Source organism: Silene latifolia, chromosome X (assembly GCF_048544455.1).
Source record: "Silene latifolia isolate original U9 population chromosome X, ASM4854445v1, whole genome shotgun sequence".
NCBI lineage: Eukaryota > Viridiplantae > Streptophyta > Magnoliopsida > Caryophyllales > Caryophyllaceae > Silene > Silene latifolia.
In genome coordinates this window covers 333,450,107-333,476,060 of record NC_133537.1, presented here as the reverse complement: position 1 = coordinate 333,476,060, position 25,954 = coordinate 333,450,107, and the positions used below count along the sequence as shown (strand labels likewise).

General features: G+C 39.1%; 3 protein-coding genes across 5 annotated transcripts; 1 reads left to right on the top strand and 2 right to left on the bottom strand.

Moving 5' to 3' along the window:
- Positions 1-6,000: 6,000 nt before the first annotated feature.
- LOC141618790 (uncharacterized) lies at positions 6,001-9,530 on the bottom strand. Of its 3 annotated transcripts, none has more exons than XM_074435866.1 (5): positions 9,324-9,530; positions 8,461-8,637; positions 7,614-7,941; positions 7,060-7,461; positions 6,001-6,664 (listed from the first exon to the last, which is right to left on the bottom strand). In XM_074435866.1, exons 2-5 carry the CDS (start codon positions 8,550-8,552, stop codon positions 6,284-6,286), a joined length of 1,203 nt encoding a protein of 400 aa, XP_074291967.1. In that variant the 5' UTR covers positions 8,553-8,637; positions 9,324-9,530; the 3' UTR covers positions 6,001-6,283. The 3 variants fall into 3 exon arrangements, with proteins under 3 accessions (XP_074291967.1, XP_074291968.1, XP_074291966.1); XM_074435867.1 differs by having other exon boundaries at positions 8,461-8,629; XM_074435865.1 differs by having other exon boundaries at positions 8,461-8,606.
- Positions 9,531-9,680: 150 nt separating this feature from the next.
- LOC141618791 (uncharacterized) lies at positions 9,681-12,587 on the top strand. The gene is made up of 3 exons (XM_074435868.1): positions 9,681-9,827; positions 10,725-11,257; positions 12,103-12,587. Coding segments are annotated over exons 1-3 (729 nt in total). The 5' UTR covers positions 9,681-9,826; the 3' UTR covers positions 12,298-12,587.
- Positions 12,588-13,090: 503 nt separating this feature from the next.
- Positions 13,091-21,104, bottom strand: LOC141618788 (uncharacterized). The gene is made up of 12 exons (XM_074435864.1): positions 20,962-21,104; positions 20,724-20,822; positions 19,660-19,809; positions 18,105-18,956; positions 17,850-17,937; positions 17,660-17,730; positions 16,057-17,248; positions 15,670-15,965; positions 14,457-14,563; positions 13,880-14,030; positions 13,531-13,683; positions 13,091-13,422 (listed from the first exon to the last, which is right to left on the bottom strand). Exons 1-12 carry the CDS (start codon positions 20,998-21,000, stop codon positions 13,288-13,290), a joined length of 3,333 nt encoding a protein of 1,110 aa, XP_074291965.1. The 5' UTR covers positions 21,001-21,104; the 3' UTR covers positions 13,091-13,287.
- Between the last annotated feature and the right edge of the window lie 4,850 nt (positions 21,105-25,954).

The window sequence follows — 25,954 nt, the reverse complement described above, 5'->3', positions numbered from 1 at the left end:
ATACTCCTCAACCTTCATTGAGGAAGGATCCCCCAACGAATACACAACTAAACCTAAATACACTATTCATCTGGTAATATCTTCCTTATCTCTCTACAATACACATTCAGCCAAGTAACAACTTATCTCTTAAGTTTACTGACTTGAGCGTCGGAGTGAGTACGCTTGGCACAAAGCCAAGCCCTCAGTTCGTTCATTGTTGCAGGAGAGGCCGTGAGGAACGATTGAGACCAAAGGAGAATCCAACTCAAGACATCATTCAACAAGCCAAGGGTGGTAACTTTACTTGCTCTGGAATTACACCCGGAACAATATTTTAAATAAATAAATAAAATAAGAGTCTTTGGAGTATATACGACTACAAATTAAGTAGACCATAGTATTAAGATTACGTTGGTTAATCGTTATTGAGTAAACAATGGATTATGTGAGAGTAATGTAATTTAATATGTTTCCAACTAGATTGATTTTTAGTGATTATCTAATCCAATTTGAGATAAGAATCATAAGATGGGTGGTTTTGTTAGCATTAATGTTCGACAGAAATACAAGTATGGGAGATAATAAAGAGCTAGTTGGTGTAATGAACTAACAGCTAGTCTTGTGACGGGTCCCGTCACAAGCTTGTGACCTCTCACAAAAAGGGAGAGGGGATAAGGTGGGGCACCCTCAAGGTGGGGCACCCTCATGTGCTTCTCACTCATCTCTCAATAGACATTTTATGAGAGAAAACGGTATCCGTCACAAGCTTGTGACGGATATCACCCTTCTTCAATGAGATTTTGTGATGAACTAATGATGTTGAATGTTGATCCAATCGGGAACGACTTGAGTCTGATGTTGAGTAAGCAGGAAGAAATTAAAGTACTTGTTTGCCAATTTCCAGCTTATCAATTTTCACAAATTTTAAAATAAGAGGATTTTATACAATATTATTTTTTCTACTCCGTATAAGAAAACTATTCATTTATTGATATTAATCAATAAGTGGTATGGACTATCTCACAATATAAGAGTCTCTTATACAATAATTATTACTACACCGATACCCAGGGAATATACGTCGAGTAGGTCTCCTGAGAGATAATATCTCAATAAATTTATCGAAAGACTATTTTACAATTTTAAGAAAAGAGATACTAAAGATAATAAAATAGTTATAAATCATGATTACAGATAAAATGAGTATATTTATTATGTAAATAGGTACGAAATTACTCACGATCAACAACAAAAGGGTCTCCCAATAACTTATTGAAAGATCGTCTTTCCCAAGTTTCATTATATCTTTCTTTCTCGTACGAGTAGTATTATTTTTAGATAGAATCAATGAGATTTTATTTCCTTTTTTTGTTCTGGTACAAATGAGATTTTATTTCTAATATACTTTTTTTTTAATTTTTTTTTTTTTTGAAATAAAACCACAAGGGCTTTAAGATATATTAACTAAATCATGAGAAACGAGATCATAAATGTTACGAGGCATATCCTCATACCATATTCTTTTCCCTATCTGCCATGGTTGCATATGAGCTAACTCATGGGCCACACCATTTAACTGACGTCTAACAAATAAAAACTCAACATTCTCAAAAGCTAAACATAATTCGTAAATATCATCATAAATAAGAAAAATGTCGCTCCTGCCGGTGCTCCTCTTCTTCAAGTCTTGAATCACATTCAAACAGTCGCTCTCGATTATCACCCGTGCAACGCCATGCCTTCGAGCTTCAGACAACCCCAAAAGAACCGCTTCAGCTTCATGTATCTTCGGCTCCTTCTCCATCATCGACTGCAATGCCACGCACCACTTCACATCACCCCCTACATCTCGACATACCACTCCCAATCCCGACCCCTTTCCACTTACAAGCCCCGCATCCACATTTACTTTACACCACCCCTCCCTCGGCCGCTCCCATCTTCCCACCATCCCACTGAGCACTATATCCAGTCCCTCTTCCACCGATGAACCCGCCTCATGCATCTCCTCTATTAGCTCCGTTACCCTACTCAACACAACCCGCACACTCACATTGCACCCTTCAAATATCAACTTATTCCTCGCCTCCCATATCGCCCAGCACCCAGTCATTAGAGTCACACAATCCTCCATAGTCCCCTCCCTCATCATCGCCTCACCCCACTCCCTCACATTATCATAATCGATTTCCCTCATCGTATCCAACCCCAACCCATCCCATACTCCCCCAACCCAGTCACACCCTCGGATAACATGCAAGCATGTCTCCGCGGCATAAGAGCAAACAGGACAAACACCATCAACCCCACTGATCCGCCGAGCTAAGTTATGCTTAGTAGCAATAGCTTCGTTACACAATTGCCAGAAGAACACCTTGATACGCGGAAGTACCGGTACTTTCCAAATCTTGTTCCAAAGCCATTTCTCCCGAGCAAAGTCCGACTGCTCCACCAACTCTTCCCCCTCCTCAACCTGCGCCCAATAGGCAGACCTCACCGAGTAATGGCCATCCTTTGTCAGGTCCCAACACCACCCATCCTGCTGATCCCTCTCACTAATACGAATACGCATAATCCTATCAACCTCAAATGGCAAAAACAAACCTGAAATCCGGTCATGATCCCACGCACGCCCTCCCTGCTCCATCAACTCGGCAACTTCTAATATACTTTTTCATTAAATACATAATTATATTTTGATCGTTTTTTACTTCTAAAAACTTTTGTAGTATTTTTAGATAGAATCAATGAGATTGAAAAAAGTATTTTTTATTTAAAATATGCAATTATATCTTAAATCGTTTTTTTTAATTAAAAGGGGAAAGTACACACTAAAAAAAATTACAAGTATTAATTTAGTTTATTTATAAAATAGAAAAAAAAAAAAAAGGATGGTGTTGGACTAGAAAATAGAAGTGAAAATTGTTAATTACCACCTATTATTTACAGTATTTTACAAACTACCACCTTGTATTGTGTTTATTACAACTTACCACCTACATTACACGATATATATCCAAACTACCACCGTATTTCATTCCCGATCATCAATTTACTTAAGTCCCGACTCGTTAAGTTAATAAACTATAAAATGACTAAAATACCCTTACTTTAATTTACTTAAAACCCCTAAATTAAAAGATAAACTACTTTATCCATCACCAACACCCTATAATTCATTCATCATCAGTGCCTTCATCCCCAAAAAGATAAAAAACCCAGAAAAATGAGCTGTGAATTACTGAATTGCAACACAAAACCCCCAAAATTGAAAGAGCCCTAAGAATTGGTTGCAGCATAAACACAACTAATAGCAACATAAATTAGTATGGAAAACTCTTTCATCATCATCATCATAATCAACCTTATCCTACCCTCTTTTGTTAATTTCCACAAACCTTATCGACACTACTAAGGCCCAATCTTCGCTGTTAAGAATAGGTCTGGAGAATATAAACGGCTAAGAATAGTGAAGAAGAAAAAGATGAAGAAGATGGTTGGTCTGGAGAATATAGATGGTTGGATTGGGAATAAATTAACTCTTCATCTATCAACCGTCTTTGAAAGCGTCTCCACCACCCACTAAATTTGTAGATCTAGGGTTTTCGTGGGAGGGGAGGGGATTTCGTCGGTTTGGGTGATGGTGGCGATAAGTTGGAGGTCGTGGTGAGAAAGGCGGCAAATCTGGTGGTGCGATGAAACGGCATGTCTAGGATAGTGATGCGGAGGGTGGTGGTCAGGTGGCTACGGTGAAGAAGTTGTGGTGAGAATGTGAGGTGGTGGTGGCAAGGAGATGGTGGGAGGAATGATGTATGGTGGATTGGAGGAGAAAGGGGATTATGGAGTTGTATAATGTGGTGAGATTGATAATGAATGATTGTTGGTTCTCCTAGCTGAAGGTGCTCACAATTTTGGCAGATTGATTTTGATTCTTCAAAATTAATTTGACTTAATTTGATTTTGATTGTATTTTGGGTTCAAAGACTTTGATTTTGTTTGTGTTTTAATTCGAGGGTAGCAAGGATTTTAAGTAAATTAAAGTAAGGGTATTTTAGTCATTTTATAGCTTATTAACTTAACGAGTCGGGACTTAAGTAAATTGACGATCGGGAATGAAATACGGTGGTAGTTTGGATATATATCGTGTAATGTAGGTGGTAAATTGTAATAAACACAATACAAGGTGGTAGTTTGTAAAATACGATAAATAGTAGGTGGTAATTAACAATTTTCACAAAATAAAAACCCACAGAATTGCTACAAAATGTTCCGGCCGTATTGATGGCGCGTGGACGATACGTTAGCACCCACGGTTTTCTCACGTGCACGTTTTAAGACTCGTATTCACATTGAACAACGGATTAATGACTGAATCAGTGATCAGTTGATCACTACTCAAGTACTCAGACACAAATTCTCATTATAGACGGACACTATCCGTCTATACGTATAGACGGATACCATTTTCCCTCACAAAATACCCATTTGCCATAAAGTGGGAAGCACATGGGGGTGCCCACTTTGTCCCCCATACCCATTTTATTAGAGGTCTTTACCCGTCTGTTCGCCCCACCCGTTTATACCAAGACCTATTGCAAGTACTCGGACACAAAATCTAATTTCGGACAAATAATATCCATTATAAGGAAGACTTACCGAGAAGACAAATTCTTGTACGTGTATGAGCTTAAATGCTTAATATAGGGTGTTTATTTTCGCAGTACAAATTTTACTCATCATAGTACGCTATTGACTAATTTACCCCTATCATTTTCCATTTTCCCTTCTCTCTCATCCTCTCTTCCTCCCTCCTCTATTGTACTACGTACAAAAATTATATCATGAAATGGCCTATCAACCATAACCAACCCCGACCACCCATTCTGGCCACCACCGCCAACCGCAACGCACCACCACCACAATCGCTAGACTACGACCTGTCTGCCTCTACCTGACTACCGCCTTACCACACAAACCCTTCCACTCGTTTATCACCGCCATCGTCCACACATCAATTTGTGGACCAATAACACAGTTTTTAAATTACGCTTATTGATTTTGTTACTGATTACGCAGTTACACTATTTCTTCCTGATTATCTATTACGAATTACAATGCCACTAATTTGTGTAATTTGTCCGCAGGTGACACTGATTATCTGTTACAAAGCATACTAGTCTTCCTTAAACTTATTGATTTTGTTCACAAATTACATACGATGCCACTAATTTGTTCACTAGTGATTAGTTGACAAATTACACAGTTTTCTGCCTTCAAATTTCATCAATTAGTGAAGAAATTGATAGATTTGGGAGGTTGAAGGGATAAGAATGGAGAGGAATTGATTTAGGGTTTGTTTTTATCAAAAGGGTATCAAATGGAATTTTTAATGCAAGATGTACTGTAATGAGTAAAATTCGTACTGCAAAAATAAATTACGTTAATATATCAACACAAATTAATCAATGTCATCAAATATATCAATGTACATGCATATTGATTAATTTGTCACCTCGTCTATCTGGCTACAACCGATGACGTTCCATCATTGTCTTTTTCACCTAAAGAATGATCGTCTTTGTACTCCAACAACTCTATTCCGATGTCACTGGGATCTACTTGCTCGACAACTTGTTATTTCACGGTAGACCTGGCCAGGGGCTGGAGGGCTCAGGCATTGAACCGGCCCGTCTCATGAGAAGGGCCAAGTTGGGCTAGCTTAAGCTTGGTCCTAACCCGGCCAATATGCTTTATTCATTTTTTCCCCTCTTTTTGGCGGCCCTGGACAGGCCGGGCCTCATATTCGGGACCTGGCCGGCTAGGTACATTGACGGACTTCCAGGCTTTAAGCCGACCGCAGAAAAAAATGGCCCGTTAGCAAGGGCGGATCGAGCTGGGGTTGGCCAGCTCTACAGAAGCCTAGCTAATTAGTCCGGAAAATAAAGGTTCTCAATTGCAAAGGTGGAGGTCCATCTGTGACCTTCCTCCTCACAAACACCAGATACCGCAAAAAAGAGAAACAACACAACCACCCTAAAAATTGCATAGTCTGTTTGACAATACATTTTCTATGTTTGCATTATATGGTTTGATCCAAATTCAAGCTAGATAACTAGATAAGTCCATAAAGGTAGCAAAACTCTCCCTCGGGATTTCTAACATGGTTGCATTCCCAGATTCTTGAACTCGAGATCTCTAAATAAATAGATTAATCCTTAACCAACTGATACAAATTCTCAGGAACAGTTAAAGTTCAAATGGATCCTAATTTACAAGTTCAATGTTTACCTGTATTCTTGTTTTACAAGTTTTCCTGGATACCGGAAAAGCATTTTCTCTCTTCAAGATCCTGATTTTTAACACCAGATGTGCAGCAGTCATCCTGCTCGAGATCACTAGAGGACTCCATTCCCGTTAACTCTTCATCGGTTGAATCATAATCCAATCCAGAAATGCCATCAGAATCACTGGCTGATTCAAGATGCTTGCTTTTAGCGAAGTGACAATTTAAGGCGTCATTTTCATCATCTCTTGTATTTTGATCAACCGTATTGACACTCTGATTGTATGTATTACTATAAAGAGCTATATGCCTGTAATAGAGCTCCAACTCCTTTTCAGAAATGGCAATAAAATGCCTTACAGTTTCCAGTGACTGTTCATACTTAGATTTCTCCAAGGCCTGGCGACAAAATGATAAAAAGAATTAGAACACCACTGAAACCCCTTGTCGAAACACGATTTAACGGGCTACCAAGTTTATAACATAAAGTTGCCATAAACTTATTTGGGAAGACCAAAAACATAAAATAACGGAAGTCCGAGATCACCATCCTTGCACAAGTCCAGTTATGAGCTCATGCCCTATTTATTGGATTCTTTAATCTCTTAAAAGGTCAGATGAAATATAACAACCATATGCTAGTGCCTGAAAAGCAAGGGCTCCCGCAAATGGTGTGTGTTAACAGTTAACAACAGATAGAGTCTGTTTCTAACGATCCAAAATGAAAATTGCATCGAGAGGTGTTTTACTTTTCTCAGTTTTTTTTCACTGTATGCATGGTTAGGAAAACATACCCTTTTCTTTGATAATGTATCAATGGGGGACATGACTTCAGGCTGTACATAATTCTTTCCTCTGTAGAATACGGCAGTGTCATCGCCGATAGTTTGAATAGCTACCCCGCCACTCAGTCGCTCTAATTCTCGTACATATTCTTGTATCTGGCCAGGTTTACAAGGCTTGAAAAACACCTTCACTGTTTCGTGTTTCTTCCAGTGCAGATGCATATTGAGGATGACACCACCAAAAACACCCCGTCTTCCAACTGGAACATAATTAGACCCTCTCTGTGCCATCTTTTTGAAATAAAACCTCTCCTCTCCGGTCAGTTCATGTGGTTTAACAACCGGACCCTCAACCTTTGAGACTTCGTACCTTTTGAGGCGTTCAACTAATGAAACCTCTTTAGCTCTTGCCTGCAAATCACAGACGTTACAATTTGACTATGAACGGTATGGTATAAATCAATGATTTGAAACTTCATACAAAGCACACACCCGATAGGCAGACTCTATCAAACAAGAACATTGATTAAAGTATATAACTTCAGAATAAATACCAACAATACCTTTTCGATTTTGTACTTAATCCTTTCTTCCACATTAGCACACATTTGCTTCTTTCTCTTAAGAGTGAGACGTCTTGGGTCTCGCCTATTTGCCGCTTTTCTTATCTTTTTCTCCCTCATCCTCTGCATCTTGAGTCTCTTCTTTGTCTGCCATTTCTCTTTCTTCGGAGCATCAACCTCATGTACTTCAAATTTGGGTTTCCCTTGAGATATAACCAAATTCACTGTCCCATGACTGAAATTTCTATACAGAAATGACGGCCTTGAAGGGCTTGGCAAAATTGTTGTCGAAGTCCTACAAATCAAGCTGCTGCTATGTGAAAACAGCCTGCAAGGTGAAGCACGAAACTATGAAACTGAGGGAACCAGTGATTTTTCCCTAGGCTCAGTCCACCTGTCTTAGCTTGTCAGTATTTCCTACCCTCTATGGGACGTACATGATTAACTAACCTAAAGCGATTAGATAAAGTCATGAAAGGCGTTACAGAGATTAAACTTCCTTATTTCCTTTCCCACAATTTGACAACACTAAGGGTGTGTTTGGATGGGGGAATTTGGAGGGAAAGGGAGGAGAGGGATGAGAAATCATTTGTTTGGTTAGCAAAATGGAGGTGGAGGGATTTGGAGGGGAGGGAAAACGGATCCCTCCATTTCCCTCCTCCAAGCCAAATTATTTCCCCTCCAACAAAGGAAAGATTTGAAGGGAAAATGACCTCCTCCATTCTCCCTCCCCTTCCCTTCCGACCCTTTTCCCTTCCCTCTTTCCCTCCTTTTTTGCTATCCAAACAAGGCCTAAGTGTAAACACAAAATAGTCACGAAGAACGGAAAAAGGAAAATAATGAATACCTAGGTGTAAAAGAATCCTTTGGTGAAGAGTTGACTAACGAGACAGACAACCTAGCAACCCGCCGGAGGTAGTGAATGGAGAAGGCAGTCATGTGAAGATGTCAAGAAACGTCCAATCCAAATGCTTAACATTCACAATCCCACAGCTGCAGTATCATGTACATTATTCCTGTCAAGCTTGGGGAAGCAAAACACTAGCATTCACGAATTTCGCAATAAAAGCTAAGATCACTAGTTATTCCAATGGATTATGAAGTTGCATTCAGTACAGATGACAATGGCAAAAAGTTTAATATGACCAAAGGATGTATAAGGGGGCAGCCCGATGCAGGATGGCGTCCCTGCTAGGTGAGGGTCCGGGGGAAGGGTCCCACCACAAGGGTATAATTGGGGAAAGCCTTCCCTTGCCATTTTGGCAAGAGACTGCTCCAAGGACTTGAACCCCTGACCTCACGGTCACAAAGCAACACCTTAATCGGTGCGCCAAGGCTTCCCTTCAACCAAAGGATGTATAATACCACAAAAGCATACTCACTATTTACACCAAAATTATCATGTAACTGCAAATTTTCAAACGATTCGAGATATTACTAACCCAACAGCAACTAACTACGACAGCGCGAATCCCAATAACCCAGAAAACTATAAATGGCTAGAAAATAATCAAAATCATTTTAAAGGTTAGAATTCAAGCATCAAGCAGCCCATGAATATAAAATCTCGTTGAGGCATTTTATCGAACACTTAACATGCATAAATAACATTCGCCGTTTAACATAACACCAACGTGACAACGTCATACAATCCTATTCAAAATATTGAACAAGTGTATATCGTCGAGTTATGTTGAGATCAATCAATACCTGCAAAATTATTAGTATAAGTTAAATTTCGTAACCACCAAATTAAAACGTAGAGTAAGACCGCATACGTCCGACTTCCTTATTCCGTAATTTACGAGAGCCCTAAAAATAATTGGGATAATGTTGTTGATCAATGTTGAACACTATGATCACTTAGAAGACTTACTGAATTGTTTTGGTGAAATTGTTTGAGTGTGGAATTTATAATTTGGCCTATAAATAATTAAATAAATAAATTATTTTCCAACAATAAAATAAAATAAAATAAAACAAATAACACTATCACGTGATGTATCACGTGTGCTAATACACACGCACACACATTTTTCTCCTCTTTTTAACTCCTTTTGAAGTTTCATTGTTTCAATACTTTACCAAGAGTACCAACATTTTTCCCCAAAACTTGAAAATATTTTTTTTAAAAAAATTGATTAGTAATTTGAAAAAATTAAATTGGTGTGAATTGAGAGATTTACCACTTTGCAATTCTCTTCATTTGATCAAGTAAGTAATTTTTTAGGGTTTTTTCTTTGCAAATTTGTCCCTTTTTTTCTTTGTATAATTTTCGGTAGTTAATTAATGTTATTGTTGATTAGACCCTTAAATTTATCATCTTTATATAGGTAATTGTTGGAAGATGTTTTTTTTTTTAATTTTATTTTCAGTGGGTTGCAACTTGCAAGTAGTTGAAATTTTGTTTTGGTGAATGTGTTGTAGTATAAATTGTGGAATTGTAGCATTAAAAAATGTTGAACAATACATAGAGGTTGTTTATGGATGACCCGTCTTAAATTGGGTTGTATCGCTGTGGATTTCAATGGAATGACTATTACTTCACAATAATTTGGTGAGAAATTGAAAATTCCGGTGAGATTTTGACCGGAAAAATAGAAATGGCTTGATTTCACTTTATAGCAAAGTTAAGGGACTTGTTTACTCCACTACAAAGTTAAGGGTAATCTCACATCATAGCAAACTTAAGGGGGTCGTTTACCACTTCCCCGCAATAAAAAGAACTGTGGTGAGGTTAGTGAGCCCCTTTTGCTTTGTTCCATGGTAATCTAGGACTAAAGAATAGCGAGTTTTTGACTCTATTAAAATAGAAACTATGCCATTACTTACCAATATGCTACTCCCTTTCTCCTGATCATCATTTGTTTACCTGTGATTAACATACCCCTTACAAAGAATATATAAAAGGTAAACAAATGATTGGGACGGAGGCAGTAAGTTTTTTCCTAGCTTGGGTAGGTCAGTAGGTGACTAAGTGGTTGTATAGAATTCTGAAGACTGAATATGACCCATGAGCTTTCTTATGATTTACCTTTTTTCCGCGAACTTGTTGAGTTTTTGTTGTTTGAAATCGAATGAATTGAGTCATGGATAGTGGTCAAAATGCAGTGGACTTTGGGGTCAATGGAGATGTTAATGGTGACGGAGAGGGAAACTCGGTGGAGACAGAGGAGAAGGGTTGTAATGAGAATGAAATGGGGGGAAGCTCTGTGGAAGGGGGACAAAGCCAAGATGATGAGATAAATGAAGAATTATTCGAGAGCGATATTCCAGTTGGGGAGCCATTAGATGAGCCCTATGTTGGACAAGAATTTGAGTCAGAAGCAGCTGCACATGCATTTTATAATGCCTATGCTACACGCGTGGGATTTGTTATTCGAGTTAGCAAGTTATCTCGATCAAGACGAGATGGGACAGCTATTGGTAGATCATTGGTATGTAATAAGGAAGGTTATAAATTGGCTGATAAACGTGAGAAGGTTGTTCGGCAAAGAGTTGAAACCAGGGTGGGGTGTAGAGCAATGATTTTGGCACGGAAAGTGACTTCTGGTAAATGGGTGGTGACGAAGTTTGTTAAGGAACACACGCATCCTTTAACACCTGGAAAAGGCCGAAAAGATCTCATTTTTGAGCAATATCCTGTAAGTTTTCGTGGATTCAGAATTTAGTTTTAAATTCATAGTTTTAGGTTTTTTTGAGTTAGCATCTTAGCTACTTCTATCTTGTTGAAGCGATAATCTCTTAGTCCTATTTACTGTGTCTAATCTGACTTATAGGCTTATATAGCTGATAAGCCTTGTTATACACCGACGTTAGTTAGTTCACCAGTATTCTTTGTTAATGTTAAATCTTCAACAGTTAGAAAGCCCTTTGTTTGAAGTTTTGAGCCTCCCAACTGTGTGATAATAGATTGTCGGAAATTTATGTCGTTTGTTTGAACTTAAAACGGAAGGATGCGTAAAGATCATTATAAGGATGTCCAATTGTCCACTGTAAGTTTGTAGTGTTGACGCTAGATTATAAGAATGTCTTTGGTGTTTTCCTTTCTGATTAGGATTATGTTGCCGGAGACGTATAGGGTGATCAGTATGATCAGCTAAGCGGTCATTGTAGCGTTGATGTTGTTAATGACCTGTAGCTAATCCCCTCAACTTAGGTGTAACGGCTTAGTTATAATCTATGTTACTCAGACTCGTCTACTCGTATTCAGCAAAATATGTATCGGAGTATCTGATACGGCTATTTTGTGTGAAAATTTGAATATTTTGGTCTAAAATGAAGTATCAAAGTGTCGTACCGTACCCGACAAAATACGTATCGGGTACGGAATACGGCAACTAAGTGAAATATCGGAGTAACAAAGGTTATGATGCAATGAATAATCTCGCCCTGAATCTGGAGTTGGGTGTTGGTTCTTATTTATTGGTTAAGAAAGTGAAAGCAGCATTGCATTCCATCATAATTGACCCTGGTGCTGCTTCCGCAGAATGAGCACGACAAAATCCGAGATCTATCACAGCAATTGGCTATTGAGAAGAAGCGATGTGCAACATACAAAAGACATCTCGAGATGGTGTTTGAACACATCGATGAACATAACCAGAGCCTTTCGAGGAAGATCCAGGATGTCGTAGAGAGTGTTAAAGCATTTGAAGCTGGGGAGGAAGAGAGTGGTACATAGTATTGAATGCTCTCTTCGACATTTGTTGATAAAATGGATGATTAGTTTAATTATGTAAATTGAGGGTTTAATGTTTTCTGGTTTTTGATTTTTCATTAACTATCAAGTTTCATAGGGTCGTTATAGTAGTTTTAGGCAGAGTCAATCTTATAGCAGAGCTTGTTTAGAATTTCGGATCCTTGTTAATTACTGTACTGTTAATGATAAACTGGTACTTGATGTAATTTAAAGCTTGTAATTGCAAACATCAGTTTTCAGTGCACCTTCAGCATGCTACTACTGCTCAAGAATGTACACCGGGGATATCATTGTAGGTAGATCTTTAATTTTTGTGATAATTAACTGGCTCATATGTATCAGCCCGTCTTGCTTGTGACGGTCACAAGCTTGTGACCTCTCACAACCCTCTCACTTGCCCCTCCCACTTACCCCTTTGTCTCACTTAACAAGTTTGAGATGGATTTTACCCGTCACAAATGAAAATTTGTGCGTATGGATAGAATCACTGTTATTGGGGAGAGCCAAAGGGTATCTGATACACATGAAATACATACTTCGATTGAATACAATTATCAAAACCGAGTCCATGTATAAGTAACCTAGAAGAATTTTATGTTCTCAGGAGTTCCAATTGTTATCTTTGGTGTCAATCAATCAAATAATTCTCATGAATTGAAGTTATGTATTGGTCTGGAACCGGCACTGTCGGCAACTAAACGACCAACATAGATGCTGTTACGATTTCAATTTTCAAGTGAACACAATTCTGCATACAATCATGAAGTATTTACAGTTTTTGGAAAACTGGATCATATTACATAACATTAACAATTATTGTTCATACAAGGGATGAAATAAAAAACTCATCCAAGAATATCGTTGAGAACAAACCAAAAAATGGTAACAAATTTAGGTATCAGTCGAGACTCTAGATGGAGAATAATATATATACCAGAGTAATGATTAATTAACTTGGCTGTAATCAAAATATCAGATCTCTTGACTCCAATCCTGTAATGAAGAGACCACAGGGACTTTGATAGCTGGTGGTTGCCGCGAATTGATGCTATCCGGTATAGGAAGTAACTTCCCTTCAAATAAGCTATTTACAATCCAGCTCGCTGGCTGTGAGGAATACCAAAAGCAAGTCAGACCGAGTTTTCAGACAGAGAAATATTAGAGATTCCTGATAAATCTATTTTAACATATTAAATGATGATTAGTACAACTAACCATAACGGGTATTTTTTGCTCGGAGGCATACTTCTTCAGGTGACGAGTTGCTCGATTCTCTTCCTCGACGACTATAGCTCCAAGAGAGATTTTCTTCTTTTCGAGGCTTTGAACCAACCACTGTAAACTTTTGTACACTAGTCCCCGTCCATGCTGAAGTTGCAGAGGCAGGGATGGCAAGTCAGAATGATGTCGAACTTGATTACTCCGAAAAAACGAGACAGTGATGCACTGATTTTAAGGCAACTACTTTCGGATGCGGGGTTGCTTCAATTATATCTGTTTATCTAAGTAGATAAAAACAGTTTCCGCTGTTTTTATTGTTGCATACATAAGTTGAAGTAGGTACCTTAATACATTTAGCAAATCTGGTGCAAAAGCTGTGTGTTCCATGCAGCATAATTCCAACTTTGACAAAGACGTAGTCGACCTCATTTTGAGTAATTGATTTTCCAATTTGGTTGAGCATCCTCTTAGCCCGCTTGGACAATATTTCATATCTGTCAATGAGCATAAGCTAATTTCAGATAAGGTATGCAGAAGGAAGCATCTCCTAATACAGTGCACTAAGATGCCACACTGTTACCATCCTCTAAAGCGTCAACGCTCCATTTAACACAGGAAGATAGCAGCATGCAAACCAGTTGGCAAACCAAGTTGGCATTGCATTTTGCATCTAACTATCAGATAATCTAACAATCAATTTGATTTGTGAGGATGCAAATAGACATAACCGTTGAAAAACCTCATCTCATGGATTCAGAAAAAAACCCAGGATACACACACTATTTTCTCTGTTTTCTTTCTGCCCCTCTTTCATGTTTTATTGGTTATTCCACCCTGGTAGTAAAAGCAGCATAGCAGGAGTAGAAGTCGAGAAGCAATAACACAACTCATTTGATGTAAACAAAGGCTGTATGACTTACTTATCAGGAGGTAATACAGAACCAGCTTTAATGGAGTCATATGCCCAACCAGCTTTAAGCAAGAAGGCATTCACAGCACAGCCATACAAGAACGTCGTCGTTTGTAACTGCAACAAAGATGCAAACATGGTCTTAAACGACATTTACAAAGATCGGTATTGTAGCTACAATAAACAGGCAGAATAGATCTAACACTAAATTGCGACTATTTGCATCAGGAGGATTATTGTAGCTGTGGTTATAAAGTAGAAGAAAGTGTTGCCAGCAAGGATGAGCATAGATATTTCACCAGATGAGGAGTCAGAACAAAATATAGTATGCTGTTAAACGATAGCCTGACTTGTGTACTTTGAACACAATAATATAGATCTTGTACTTGAAAAGTCCAAACATGTACATAAGAACATTTATCCAAGGTTTGGTAGGGCGACTTAGTCAGCAATTCACTAATATGTGGAGATAAAAACTAGCTAAAAGCCGAGACACTCAGTTAGCTGGAATACAAGCCTCTTGAGTCTTGAGAAACAGGCAGGTATAAAAACACTCAGCCATAAGTCATAGTCGTCACTTATTTACTCATTAGATTGCAACTCCACAACAATAGTCCACAAAAAAGTCCAAAAGTCGATTACCTAGGAGGTAGACAACAGTCAGTCCAAAGGTGCAGTTACAGCAGTATTGAAAATTATCAAACAGTTGGTCTACTTAATATCATTTTTAAGTGTTTACTTAGGTATTTTTTTTAGTCAACTGGGGTGGATATATATCTTCTAGTGTATTCCTATTGTGGCCCAAAGTATGGCAAAACAAAAATATGAAAATGAAGCTTCATTCCTTGTAAGTGGCACACTTTCCTGAGGCGGAGCCAGGTTCAGAGTTAGGGGAGGGAAAAAAGTTTCAGCAGGGGTGAAGGAATAACTTATAAGGTAAACTCGAAAAAAATTCGAAAATGTAAAATTTTGAAAGTTTTCATTTTCCAGCAGGGCCCTACCCCTATCTTCACCACTGCTCCGGCTCTATGCCTTAGCATTTTAGCTGCATGTTCAAACTTACAAGGGGAACTTAGTAGGCATGTACGGTGCAAGTGACATACTTAGTCATATATTCTTTAACAAGCCTTGAATAATTCCAGTTCGTTAATTATAAATGACTGCTCAATTACAAAATGATAAAGAAAACAAAGGGAAAAAACTCGAAGCTTAGAAAACTCTACCTTTCTTGAGCATATGACAACTGGAAGCCTTTCTGCATCAGTTTTGAATGAAGTCCTTCCCCTTGAACGAGGAAGAGTTGGGATATCAGAGAGGATCATGCCACCATGTTTCCTTAATAGTGCTTCGATTTCTTGTTCTTTCTTCTTAGAAAAGCCTGTTAGCAAAAAGTCTAATCCTTGGAATACTAATTTCTTTCTTCTATTCAAGCAACAGTTTGTTAGACGCTCTTTTACTTCTTGAGATGTGATGCCTTGCTCTTCATCAATATGCTCAAGCCTGTTGATGACTCTTCTACCTGGCCATGTTGAGAACAACTGATCACAATAACAAGATACCAGGAAATCTAGGTATTGATCATAAATTGAAAGTGTCCAGATAATATTTACCTGTTTTAAAAGAGGGATTTTTTTTCAGCCTCTTATTTGAACAAGGTTTGATGTCAGCATCTGAAAAACTAACTCGTTTTCTTATTGTCTTTTCAATGTTAGGAAGACTCTTTGATTGACCCTGGGGAACTTCTCTTCTCTTGTGAAAGATAGTTTTAGGTCCTTGATCATCTGCCTGAATGCCTGTTGGGAGATCATTGACAGGGTACTTTGGGGCTGTAAGTCGTCGTGTCCTGTGATGCAAAACAAGAGGTGATTTCGATATCTCTTGCATATGAGTATGCACCTGCGCTCGCTTTTTATCACCTTCCTCCCAATGATCATCGACAGGTCTTCCTACTGATTTCAAATACTGTTGCTGTTCCTTATTTTTGGGAGTACTACACCCTGCCATGGATCTAACAAGTGGCTGTTTGACAGGAATTTTCTCAGTTAAAGTGCTGTGACAAGTGGTACGTTGATCCACTGTCAGCAGCCTCATATTTTCATGTTGCTCGTTTAGTTCGGCAGAAGCACGACCGGGCATTAATTCTCCACAAAAGGCCTTCAATAAATCATTGGGATTAATGGAGTTGTTGGCCATACCATAAAGCAATATCTCATTATCTTTTTGTTCTTCAAGCCCACATTTGAAATTTTTTTCAAGTGAAGTTGGAGAATTTCCTAGCGATCCCTTACTATAGTCCTTGAGAGATTTGTTTTGTTTCTGGTTGATAGGATCAACACAAACATCACCAAGAATCAACTTAGCACTCTCCTTTCTCTCAATCTTTCCATCATTCTGACTAGAACTTGTTCGGAAGTTTTCCGAGGATGTTTTTGTGCCAGTATTCAAGCTTCTAGTAGCAGTAATCACTCTACTGTTATCAATTTTCTTTGCGCCCATCGAGGACTTGTCAATTTCTGAAGAAATGCTACAAGGAACCATTGAGCAAAGAGAATCAATAAATGATGAATTGGAATCTTTGACAACATCCTGACTGACCAATGCCTCTCTGGTTGCTATCTTGCATGAATCTTTCAGCAGGTTGTTAGCTTCTGAAGATTTTGAGCAACTTTGATTGTAATTCACAACCGAGTTCTGATCTGGAGCTACATATGTAGACTCTGAAAGATAACTAGCTTCATTGATAAGCATTTTACTAATGGGTTTCACATAATTTGATTGCTTTCCACCACAATAATCTCCATCCTAGTTTAAAGGAGAAACTTCAGCTTAGTATTGTTCTTTCAGAAAGGCAGACACACAAGTATGTGCACAAAAAAGTGATGGCATTACATAAGTTTCAACTCATTTCTTGAACAACGATGATCATAAAGAAGCAATATTAATCACAATTTTTATAAAGGTTCAGCTAAATTTCAAATACGATACCCTGATAGTAAGGATCCCACAGAAAAAGGAGAGGTGGGTCTGACAAGGGTGAAGTGTCTAAGGCCACATGCTGCAGAAACTCCGTAGCTGGTTCCAGAGATCCTCTAACTATTAATTTTGCCCAGCATTATTAAAATATAAACTTGAAAAATGATCATGTTTTGCGACTGAAAGATCATTTAAAAGGTGCACATTATGTAATCAAATGAACACAGCAGGTTTGCATACCTTTGCTCCCCACCCCCCTAACCATCGGCTCTGGTATTGACATGATGACCCACCATCATCTTTCTTCATATCTGTGAACAGAAAATTGAAAGGAGACTTGGGCATTACAAATCTTTCAGTAGAGCCAGCATGGACACTGAACAGACTATAATATGATAACAAGGCAAGGTTCTCATAATGTAATCTTCACCTGTTTTCCCAGGATGCAGCAGCTGAAGAGAAGATGTCAAATTTTGATGTGCTAAATTGTCATCATCTATCTTGTCGTTGCTTTCTCCCTGCATGCAACTCATGATTTTCAGTTCTCTAGTTTAAGACCGAAGGCAACATCCTTAAAAATTGCAGTCATCTCAACATACTTAGTTTATGCAAAAATATGGTTCTTAGGAGACCTAGAACGGAGGATACCCCAAATAAAAGAGTAGATGAAAAAGTTCTCAGTTACCTGATTCACCTGTATATTATCCAAAGTTTCAAACCCCGGATGATAGGGAGTTTCAGGTACTGAGTCAAAATTTGCATTTCTGGACGACTTCTCATGCTGCTCCATATTGAAAGTTACATTGGGCCAGTCCTTTGATCTATCTGTACCTAGGTTGTTCTCCATAGGTCTCATATCTTGATCCCATTCACTTTGAACTTCTCCCTCTCCATCAGGGTGCATATGTGCCATAGGAGTATCCTTCACTCGGGAAACAGATGGATCCATGGAAGATATGTTGTCCAAACGGCTAATCGAAAACCCAACATCATTATATACATCTTCCAAGTCAGAATCACTCAAGTCTGAAAGAGTTTCAGATATGCTATCCGTATCATTTAAGCAATATAAGGAATCTTGTACTCCATCAACTCGTGCCTGTTTTACTCGAAGAGCAATTTCAAGTGTAGCTGCAGAAGACATAGCTTCTAGAATTGATTCAGTTTGTATTATTTCATGTATGACCAATGCTTCAGATGCTGCAACAGAGAGTTCAATAGCATCAATGATGTCATCACATTCAGCGCCCTTTGCGTTGTATATCTCTGAATTATCAGGTTTACAGTTCCTACTGTTCCGTGGAGTTTTCTTGCAAACTTTGTCAGAACAATTTTCCTTAGGTCGAGGACAAAGCTTGATTACAGAATTATCATTGTCCATATTGCACAGGCTGTTTTTTATTGGGCTATGTAGCTCTTCAATAGGATGTAAAGCTTTGTCATCAGCAGACTTGACAAAGTCGACAAAGTCATTTTGAGATGTATCATTGATGGAAGAGGTTCCATCTGTTGAAAGATATAAGTTAAAATGCAACACCTGCAAACCAGAAAACAAGAACAGAAGAACAGTCTAGTTAATAGCAAGAAAAATACGACGGAGTATATCACTACGTTCTGTCTTCTAGATTACACTACAATATACATATCAAACAGTCTCAGATGTTTTCCTCTCAACGTCAATTTTATGGAAAGCTGGAGAGTGGATGGTAGCAACCTAGCTAAAAATTGGATACAAAAATCAGTCTGAAATAACACATCAACCCCTAGAAACCTTGAAATCTAGAACAGTCTAGTTAATCAAGGCAGTATGCTTGAAATCTAGAACCAGTTTGCATAAAATGTGGACTTACGCAAAGAAGAAATTCAAAACTTGTGCATTCTAGTTCTCTGGAATGCAACAAGACATGCAAGACACAATCTTAGCAATTACGGAGTTTTTTTGGGACTCCTAAAGTCAAATGATTTGGTTGACTCATGAATACACTATTCAAACCCATCCATGAACTTTAGCTTCCATATTGTCAGGAGAAAACAAAAGAATATGATAACAGGAGATATGACTAACAACAAGACTGGTAGTACAAGTTTGAAAAGGTACACAATGCTCTTAGAAAGATGGTGCTAGAACAATCATACAGTAATCCTGGCATTCTGTCAATAAGTACGAGCACTCATATTATCTACTACCTCAGCATCCCCGGAACAAGAAAAAGGTCTCAGTGAAAACCACAAACACATACCTTTTCACAAGGTGTGAGGGTAATTGGTGAGCTATCTTCACCAGATAAGTACAAACGGCAAACATTATACGGCTTGTGTACGCTTCCTCCACTTAAGAGAAGATTTAAATCTTTAGCATGGTTGTTGTCGCCTTTAGGTATATCGACATTCTACAAATTGCAGATACAGATAAACAAGAACTTGCATCAGGAAATATAAGCAACATCAGCCATTTGTGAGGTGCACATCATTATAGTTTCCATAAATAAAATAATAATATGCTGAATCTTGAATAACATTCTTTCTTTCCCCAGTGCTTTACATAAAGCACAAATACCATCCATATCAACACCAAAAGACTTGTAGCACGCAACTGCCATTTAGTCACCTGTGCCGATCTAAACAGAATTTCGATTGAAGGAATTCTATCGTGCATAACTGTCACTGAATACCACCTATTTCTACTTTTTGCCATACGGACTCCTTGTTTTTCGAACAAAGGATGATCAAGGGATTCAAGGCGGCTGAATGACTAACCAAATAGTTAAGCTTCATTAATAAGGAGGTTCCGAGTTATATACTTAAACCCTGCTCATATACCAGTTCCTGGTTTATTTCTACTGTTCCTGGTTCATTTCTACCGGGGTTTACTCAGTGATCGTGTTTAGAGATGTCGCACTAGTGTGTAATGATCAACCCTATTTCCAACCCTCCTGCGATCATATAAAGTATAGGCACCCTAGAGCGAAAGTCTAAACTTGTTGCACACTATAGTACTATCTTTCAAGTTTAAGATTAAAAGAAAGAAATGGCATGGCCTAGAGCGAAAAACAATGTCGTGTTAGTATGACATTAGCCCTAGCAAACCACGCCTAATTCGCAAGCGGAGCAAAAATCGATCCATATCGACAAATTAGCAGAGCTAGGGTTTAGTAAGTAATTTGTGAACTACTCCGTATCATACAGTATGAATAATTTAGAGTCTCTCTAACTAAACAACAAAGATCACAGCCAATTACATAATCAAAAGAAAACAAAATAAATAGCAAAAAAATATGCTCAGGACGTCGAAATTGGGGAAAACCTGAAGAGAATTGGGAAAATTATCGTCGTCGCGGAGAAACGGTGTCATTGAGGATTGAGAATGATTAGGTTGAAGCCAAGGAGGAAGCCATGCTGCATCCTATCAATAATCATGCACTTAAATTAGGTCAATTGTACATTAATCATAATCAAAATTGCATTTAAAATCATGAAATTAAGCATCAAAAATTGGGGGAAATTGGATTGCGTAGTAATTAAAGTGAAATTAAGAAAATTACGTCGGAGAATTGAGGAGGACGGAAGGGGAGAGTCGCCATTGTAGGTGGAGATGGAGAAGTGTGAGAGTAGTAGTGGGATTAATGGAGGGAAACAAGTTGGCGCCAATTCGCAACGCCTTTTACCTCCCGCTCCCGCCTTTCTCATTTGGGCCTCTTTTTGGGGACAATGTTATTTCTAGAGGTGGCATTCGGGTTAGTCGGGTGTAGTTGGAGCGGCTCATATCGGGTTCCGCTTAACCTACTCTTTTGGGCCGAGCCGGGTTCGGGTTGAGTCGTAATTGGGTAGAGTCATTTCGGGTCAGGTTGGGTCATTATTGGGTTCAAATTACTTATCACATTAATTCAATTTTTAACTATTATTTACTCCAAAAAAAAAAAAAAATCTAAACACTCAATCACTTTAATTTGATCAATATTAAGTTTAATAATTCTCAGATCATCACTTTAATCGGGTCAAGCTTAGATCGTACAGTATCGGGTCAGGTCGGGTTCGAGTCACTGATCATCGGTCCATGTCGGGTTACAATTCACCATCGGCCTGGGGCGGTTTCGGTTTGCAAAATTATCGGGGACCGGGTTCGGTTTCGGGTCGAGTCACTCGGGTTGAGTTAAACTTGCCAGCTCTAGTAGTCTAGTTATTTTCGTTGGGTGATAGGAGTCTTGATATAACCATTTACAATTGAAATGTCGGGTTGTAAACTTGATGGACCTTATGTAAAGTATGTGAGAGAATATAAGATTAGTTATAACATGGTGACGCGGTAGAATTGTCCTTCTTAAAATAATAAAGTAAGTTTTAAACATAAAAACTTTAAATTATTGAACTTTTAATTTTTATTTTGTTAAACCAGAGTATTTTTTATTATGATGATTGATACTTTGACTTACGGATTATTTAAATAAGTCAGTTATTATTATAAAGTACTCCGTATCTTATTTTCATTTGTCAAAATACAATTTTCAAGTTACAAAAGATAAAACGGTATCCTATATTGTGTTTTATTAGACTTTTCTTATCCCAAAGCGGTTTTACAGAAGATTTGTCACCCAAATTATATAGTTACCCGATCTAATTTCTCCTATGAACCGTTTTAAATTCTAAGTCATGAAATGAGCCTAAATGTGAGGGAACTCGCGGGGTTACTTTTTTTTTTTTTTATTACATTTAGACCCGTCTTTTTTTGTACCGGAATAACGAGTTGGAAGATCTAGAAAGCGTAGTCTAAACTCTCAAATCTTCAATATCGCTTTTGAAAGGGGCTTTAACCTCAAACTAATGGGATCAAAGAGCAGACAATTTAGCGAACTTTTGTTATAGAAAGTAAGCTCCTTAATCTCAAATTTACAGGGAACATCTCCATCCTCTCAAGTAATTGCTTGACAAATCATTGTATTGTATCCGAGGTACTCCAGCAGGTTTGCTATACAACCGGCAATGTTAAAAAACGATCATGATAGTAAACGGTCGTCACTTTTCTTGATCTCAGCTCGATAATATTGTCCGCTAGACTCTTGATTTAAAGTTTTCTCATCGACTTTTATATATACATACAACCATGTTAAGAAATGTAATGTTGTGTGTTATTGATTAACTGGCCTTAGCTCGGCTTAAATAGATTACATACGACGGACTCCGTCGTTTGGGTTTGGGCTTTCGTAAAGTACAATATATAATCCTAATACCCCCCTCAAGCTGGAGCATGGAGATCGAGAATGCCCAGCTTGCGGAGAAGATAGGTAAATTGTGGAACGCCTAAAGCCTTCGTGAAAATGTCAGCCAGCTAGCTGTTCACCGGTCGAAACGTGCGTAGGAGTGACCAAACCATCAACAATGGCATCCCGAATGAAATGACAGTCGATCTCGATGTGTTTGGTTCGTTCATGGAAAACCGGATTACGAGCCAAATCCAATGCCGATTTGCTATCGGAGAAGATGGAAATAGGTGCCGTGATAGGCACATCAAGACTAAGTAAGAGGCCTTTTAGCCACTTCAATTCACACACCAACTGAGTCATAGACCGATATTCTGCTTCAGCAGAAGAAAGAGAGACGGTCTGCTGTTTCTTGGTCTTCCAAGAGATAGGAGAGTCACCAAGAGTGACAAACCAGCCTGTAATAGATCGTCTCGAAGTGGGACAACCTCCCCAGTCGGAATCACACCAGCCAGATATAGAAAGGGGACGATCAGCACGTAAAAGAATACCTTGACCTGGACTACCTTTGAGATAACGAACAACACGATGAGCAGCTGCCATGTGCTCACTGCGTGGATTGCTCAAGAAACGGGACAGAATGTGCACTGCATAAGACAAGTCTGGGCGCGTCACAGCAAGATAAACAAGACGACCAATGAGTCGTCTATAAGACTCGGCATCATCACACAAGGGACCAGAAGCAAGTCCAAGACGATGGTTCTGCTCTATAGGTGTAGCCGCAGGTTTGGAACCAAGAAGACCTGTCTCAGCAATAATATCGAGAGCGTACTTTCGTTGACTAAGATAAATGCCCTCTTTGCTTCGCGACACCTCTAAGCCAAGGAAGTATTTAAGCTTGCCCAGATCCTTCATATGAAAACATTCACCCAAATAGGACTTAAATTTGGTAATTGCAGCTGAGTCGTTACCCGCAATTACAAGATCGTCCACGTATATAAGAACAAATAAACGGACTGTATCTCGCGCGAAAGAAAATAAGGAGTAATCGGAATAGGATTGAACAAACCCGAAATCTTTCAAAGCAGCGGTCAGCTTGGCAAACCAACACCTCGGTGCTTGACGGAGGCCGTACAAAGACTTCCTTAAACGACATACCTTGCCTTCTTTACCCCGACTGAAACCCGGAGGGAGTCTCATATAAACCTCCTCGTCAAGCTCCCCGTGTAAAAACGCATTGTGCACGTCCATCTGGTGTAATTCCCAATTTTTTACAGCTGCAACGGTCAAGAAGGCGCGAATGGTGACCATCTTGACCACTGGTGCAAATGTTTCTCCATAATCCAATCCTTCCACCTGATGATTTCCAAAAACAACAAGACGAGCTTTAAGCCGTTCAACTGTACCATCAGATTTATATTTAATTTTATATACCCACCGACAACCAAGAGCCTTCTTGTCAGCAGGAAGATTGGTGAGCTCCCATGTTTCATTTCTTTCGAGAGCATCAATTTCAGCCTTCATGGCTTCACACCAACCATTGTCTCGAATAGCTTCCTTAAAGGTCGGTGGTTCAACACCGGAGGTAATAGCTGCAATAAAAGATCGATGTTGCTCCGAAAAAGAATTGCAGTTAAGATAATTTGCTAAATCATAAGGCGTACCTGAAGACGACGGCGAAGTAGTAGAAGAGCTTGAGGACTGGGATGGATTGCGAGTTGTGCGAAGTACGTAGCCTTGGAGTCTTGAATTCGGAAATTTAATCCGACGTCCTTTACCCATATTGTCAGCGGTATTTTGATTATTATGCTCAACCGGATTCGATGCACTCCCCGTACCCATATCCGCGGACCCGTTATTCGAAGTATCCGCGGTATCCTGCCCCTGGCCCGTGTCACCCATATCAAGCCCAGTAGCAGCCGGCCCCTGGCCCGTTTCAGCCGTAGCAGGCCCACCAACCTCCCCCCTTGGATGTGTGTCGGACTCATCAGCAGACAGAGAACCATTAAATGGTTCATCAGTAAAAACAGTGGGAGAGGGTATGTTGGGCGATGTGGTGGTAGAAAAAGGAAAAATCGTTTCGTAAAAAACAACATCACGCGAGACAAAATAGGATTTCGTCTCAAGATCATACATTTTCCACCCCTTTTTATCACTCGGGTACCCAACAAAAATACATTTGCGACCCCGTTTCGCAAACTTATCACCATTAGTGACCTGATTATGAGCAAATGCGAGACAGCCGAAAACACGCAAATTTGTATAAGAAGGGCCGACACCATGCAAGCATTCATAGGGAGTTTTATTACCAATGAGGGGAGAAGGAGTACGGTTGATAAGAAAGGCAGCAGTAAGTATACTTTCACCCCAAAACGATTTATCTAAATTGGCTTGGAATAAAAGAGATCGAGCAACATTCAAAATATGACGATGTTTGCGCTCAACCCGCCCATTTTGTTGAGGCGTACCTACACAAGACTTCTGAAACCGAATCCCATGAGCAAAGAAATATCCCGCCATACAGTTAAACTCCGTACCATTGTCACTTTGCACAACTTTAAGTGATTTAGAAAAATGAGTCAAGACCATATTAATAAAATTCATAAACATGTCGGTGACTTCTGTTTTGTCAAGCAATAAGTAAACCCAAGTAGCGCGAGAAAAATCATCCACTATTGTCAAAAAATACCGCGCACCACAAGATGACGGAATGCGATAAGGACCCCACAAATCACAGTGTATGAGATCAAAAATAGACAAAGCACGCTGTTCATTATTGCAAAAACTACTACGGTGTTGTTTTGCTAAATGACAAACATCACACACCCAATCTTTATTAAAATTCAAAGTACTAGCAAAAGGAATGGTCTTGACGACTTGATCAGACGGATGCCCAAGACGACGATGCCAAAGGTCACGAGAACCCGGAGCACTTACTTGATGAATAGCTGTCGAAGGAGCACACGCACGAATCCAATATAATCCATCCCGTAGCTCACCTACTCCAATCGTCGTCGTCGAGGAACGGTCCTGTATAAAACAAGATTTTTTAGCAAATTCAAACACAAAATCACGATCGGAAGCAAGCTGAGACACGGATAACAAACTACATGTGAGGCTCGGTACATAAAGAACTCGACTAAGAGAAAGAGAAGAGTTAATATATGTCGAACCCATGATAGTGGACTCAACCCGCTGCCCATTTGGGAGACCAACAGGTCGAGCCGCGATTGTATGACAATCCATTAAACAAGAAAGATCGCCTGTAACATGATTCGAAGCCCCGGTATCAATAATCCAAAAAAACATACCACTGAGACGGTCTGAGGTAAGGACGGAG

What these genes read in the sequence shown, in the direction of transcription:
- LOC141618788 (XM_074435864.1), bottom strand. Translation starts at nt 21,000, where the DNA reads ATGGCGACTCTCCCCTTCCGTCCTCCTCAATTCTCCGAC. An exon ending in GCTGCATCCTGGGAAAACAG is followed by an intron (nt 17,731 to 17,849) that starts GTGAAGATTACA and finishes TTCTGTTCACAG; the next exon opens with ATATGAAGAAAGATGATGGT. An exon ending in TTGTCATATGCTCAAGAAAG is followed by an intron (nt 14,564 to 15,669) that starts GTAGAGTTTTCT and finishes TCTTTGTTGCAG; the next exon opens with TTACAAACGACGACGTTCTT.
- LOC141618790 (XM_074435866.1), bottom strand. Translation starts at nt 8,552, where the DNA reads ATGACTGCCTTCTCCATTCACTACCTCCGGCGGGTTGCTAGGTTGTCT. An exon ending in AAGGATTCTTTTACACCTAG is followed by an intron (nt 7,942 to 8,460) that starts GTATTCATTATT and finishes TTCACCTTGCAG; the next exon opens with GCTGTTTTCACATAGCAGCA. An exon ending in TTAAGTACAAAATCGAAAAG is followed by an intron (nt 7,462 to 7,613) that starts GTATTGTTGGTA and finishes TGTGATTTGCAG; the next exon opens with GCAAGAGCTAAAGAGGTTTC.
- LOC141618791 (XM_074435868.1), top strand. An exon ending in TCATTTTTGAGCAATATCCT is followed by an intron (nt 11,258 to 12,102) that starts GTAAGTTTTCGT and finishes CTGCTTCCGCAG; the next exon opens with AATGAGCACGACAAAATCCG.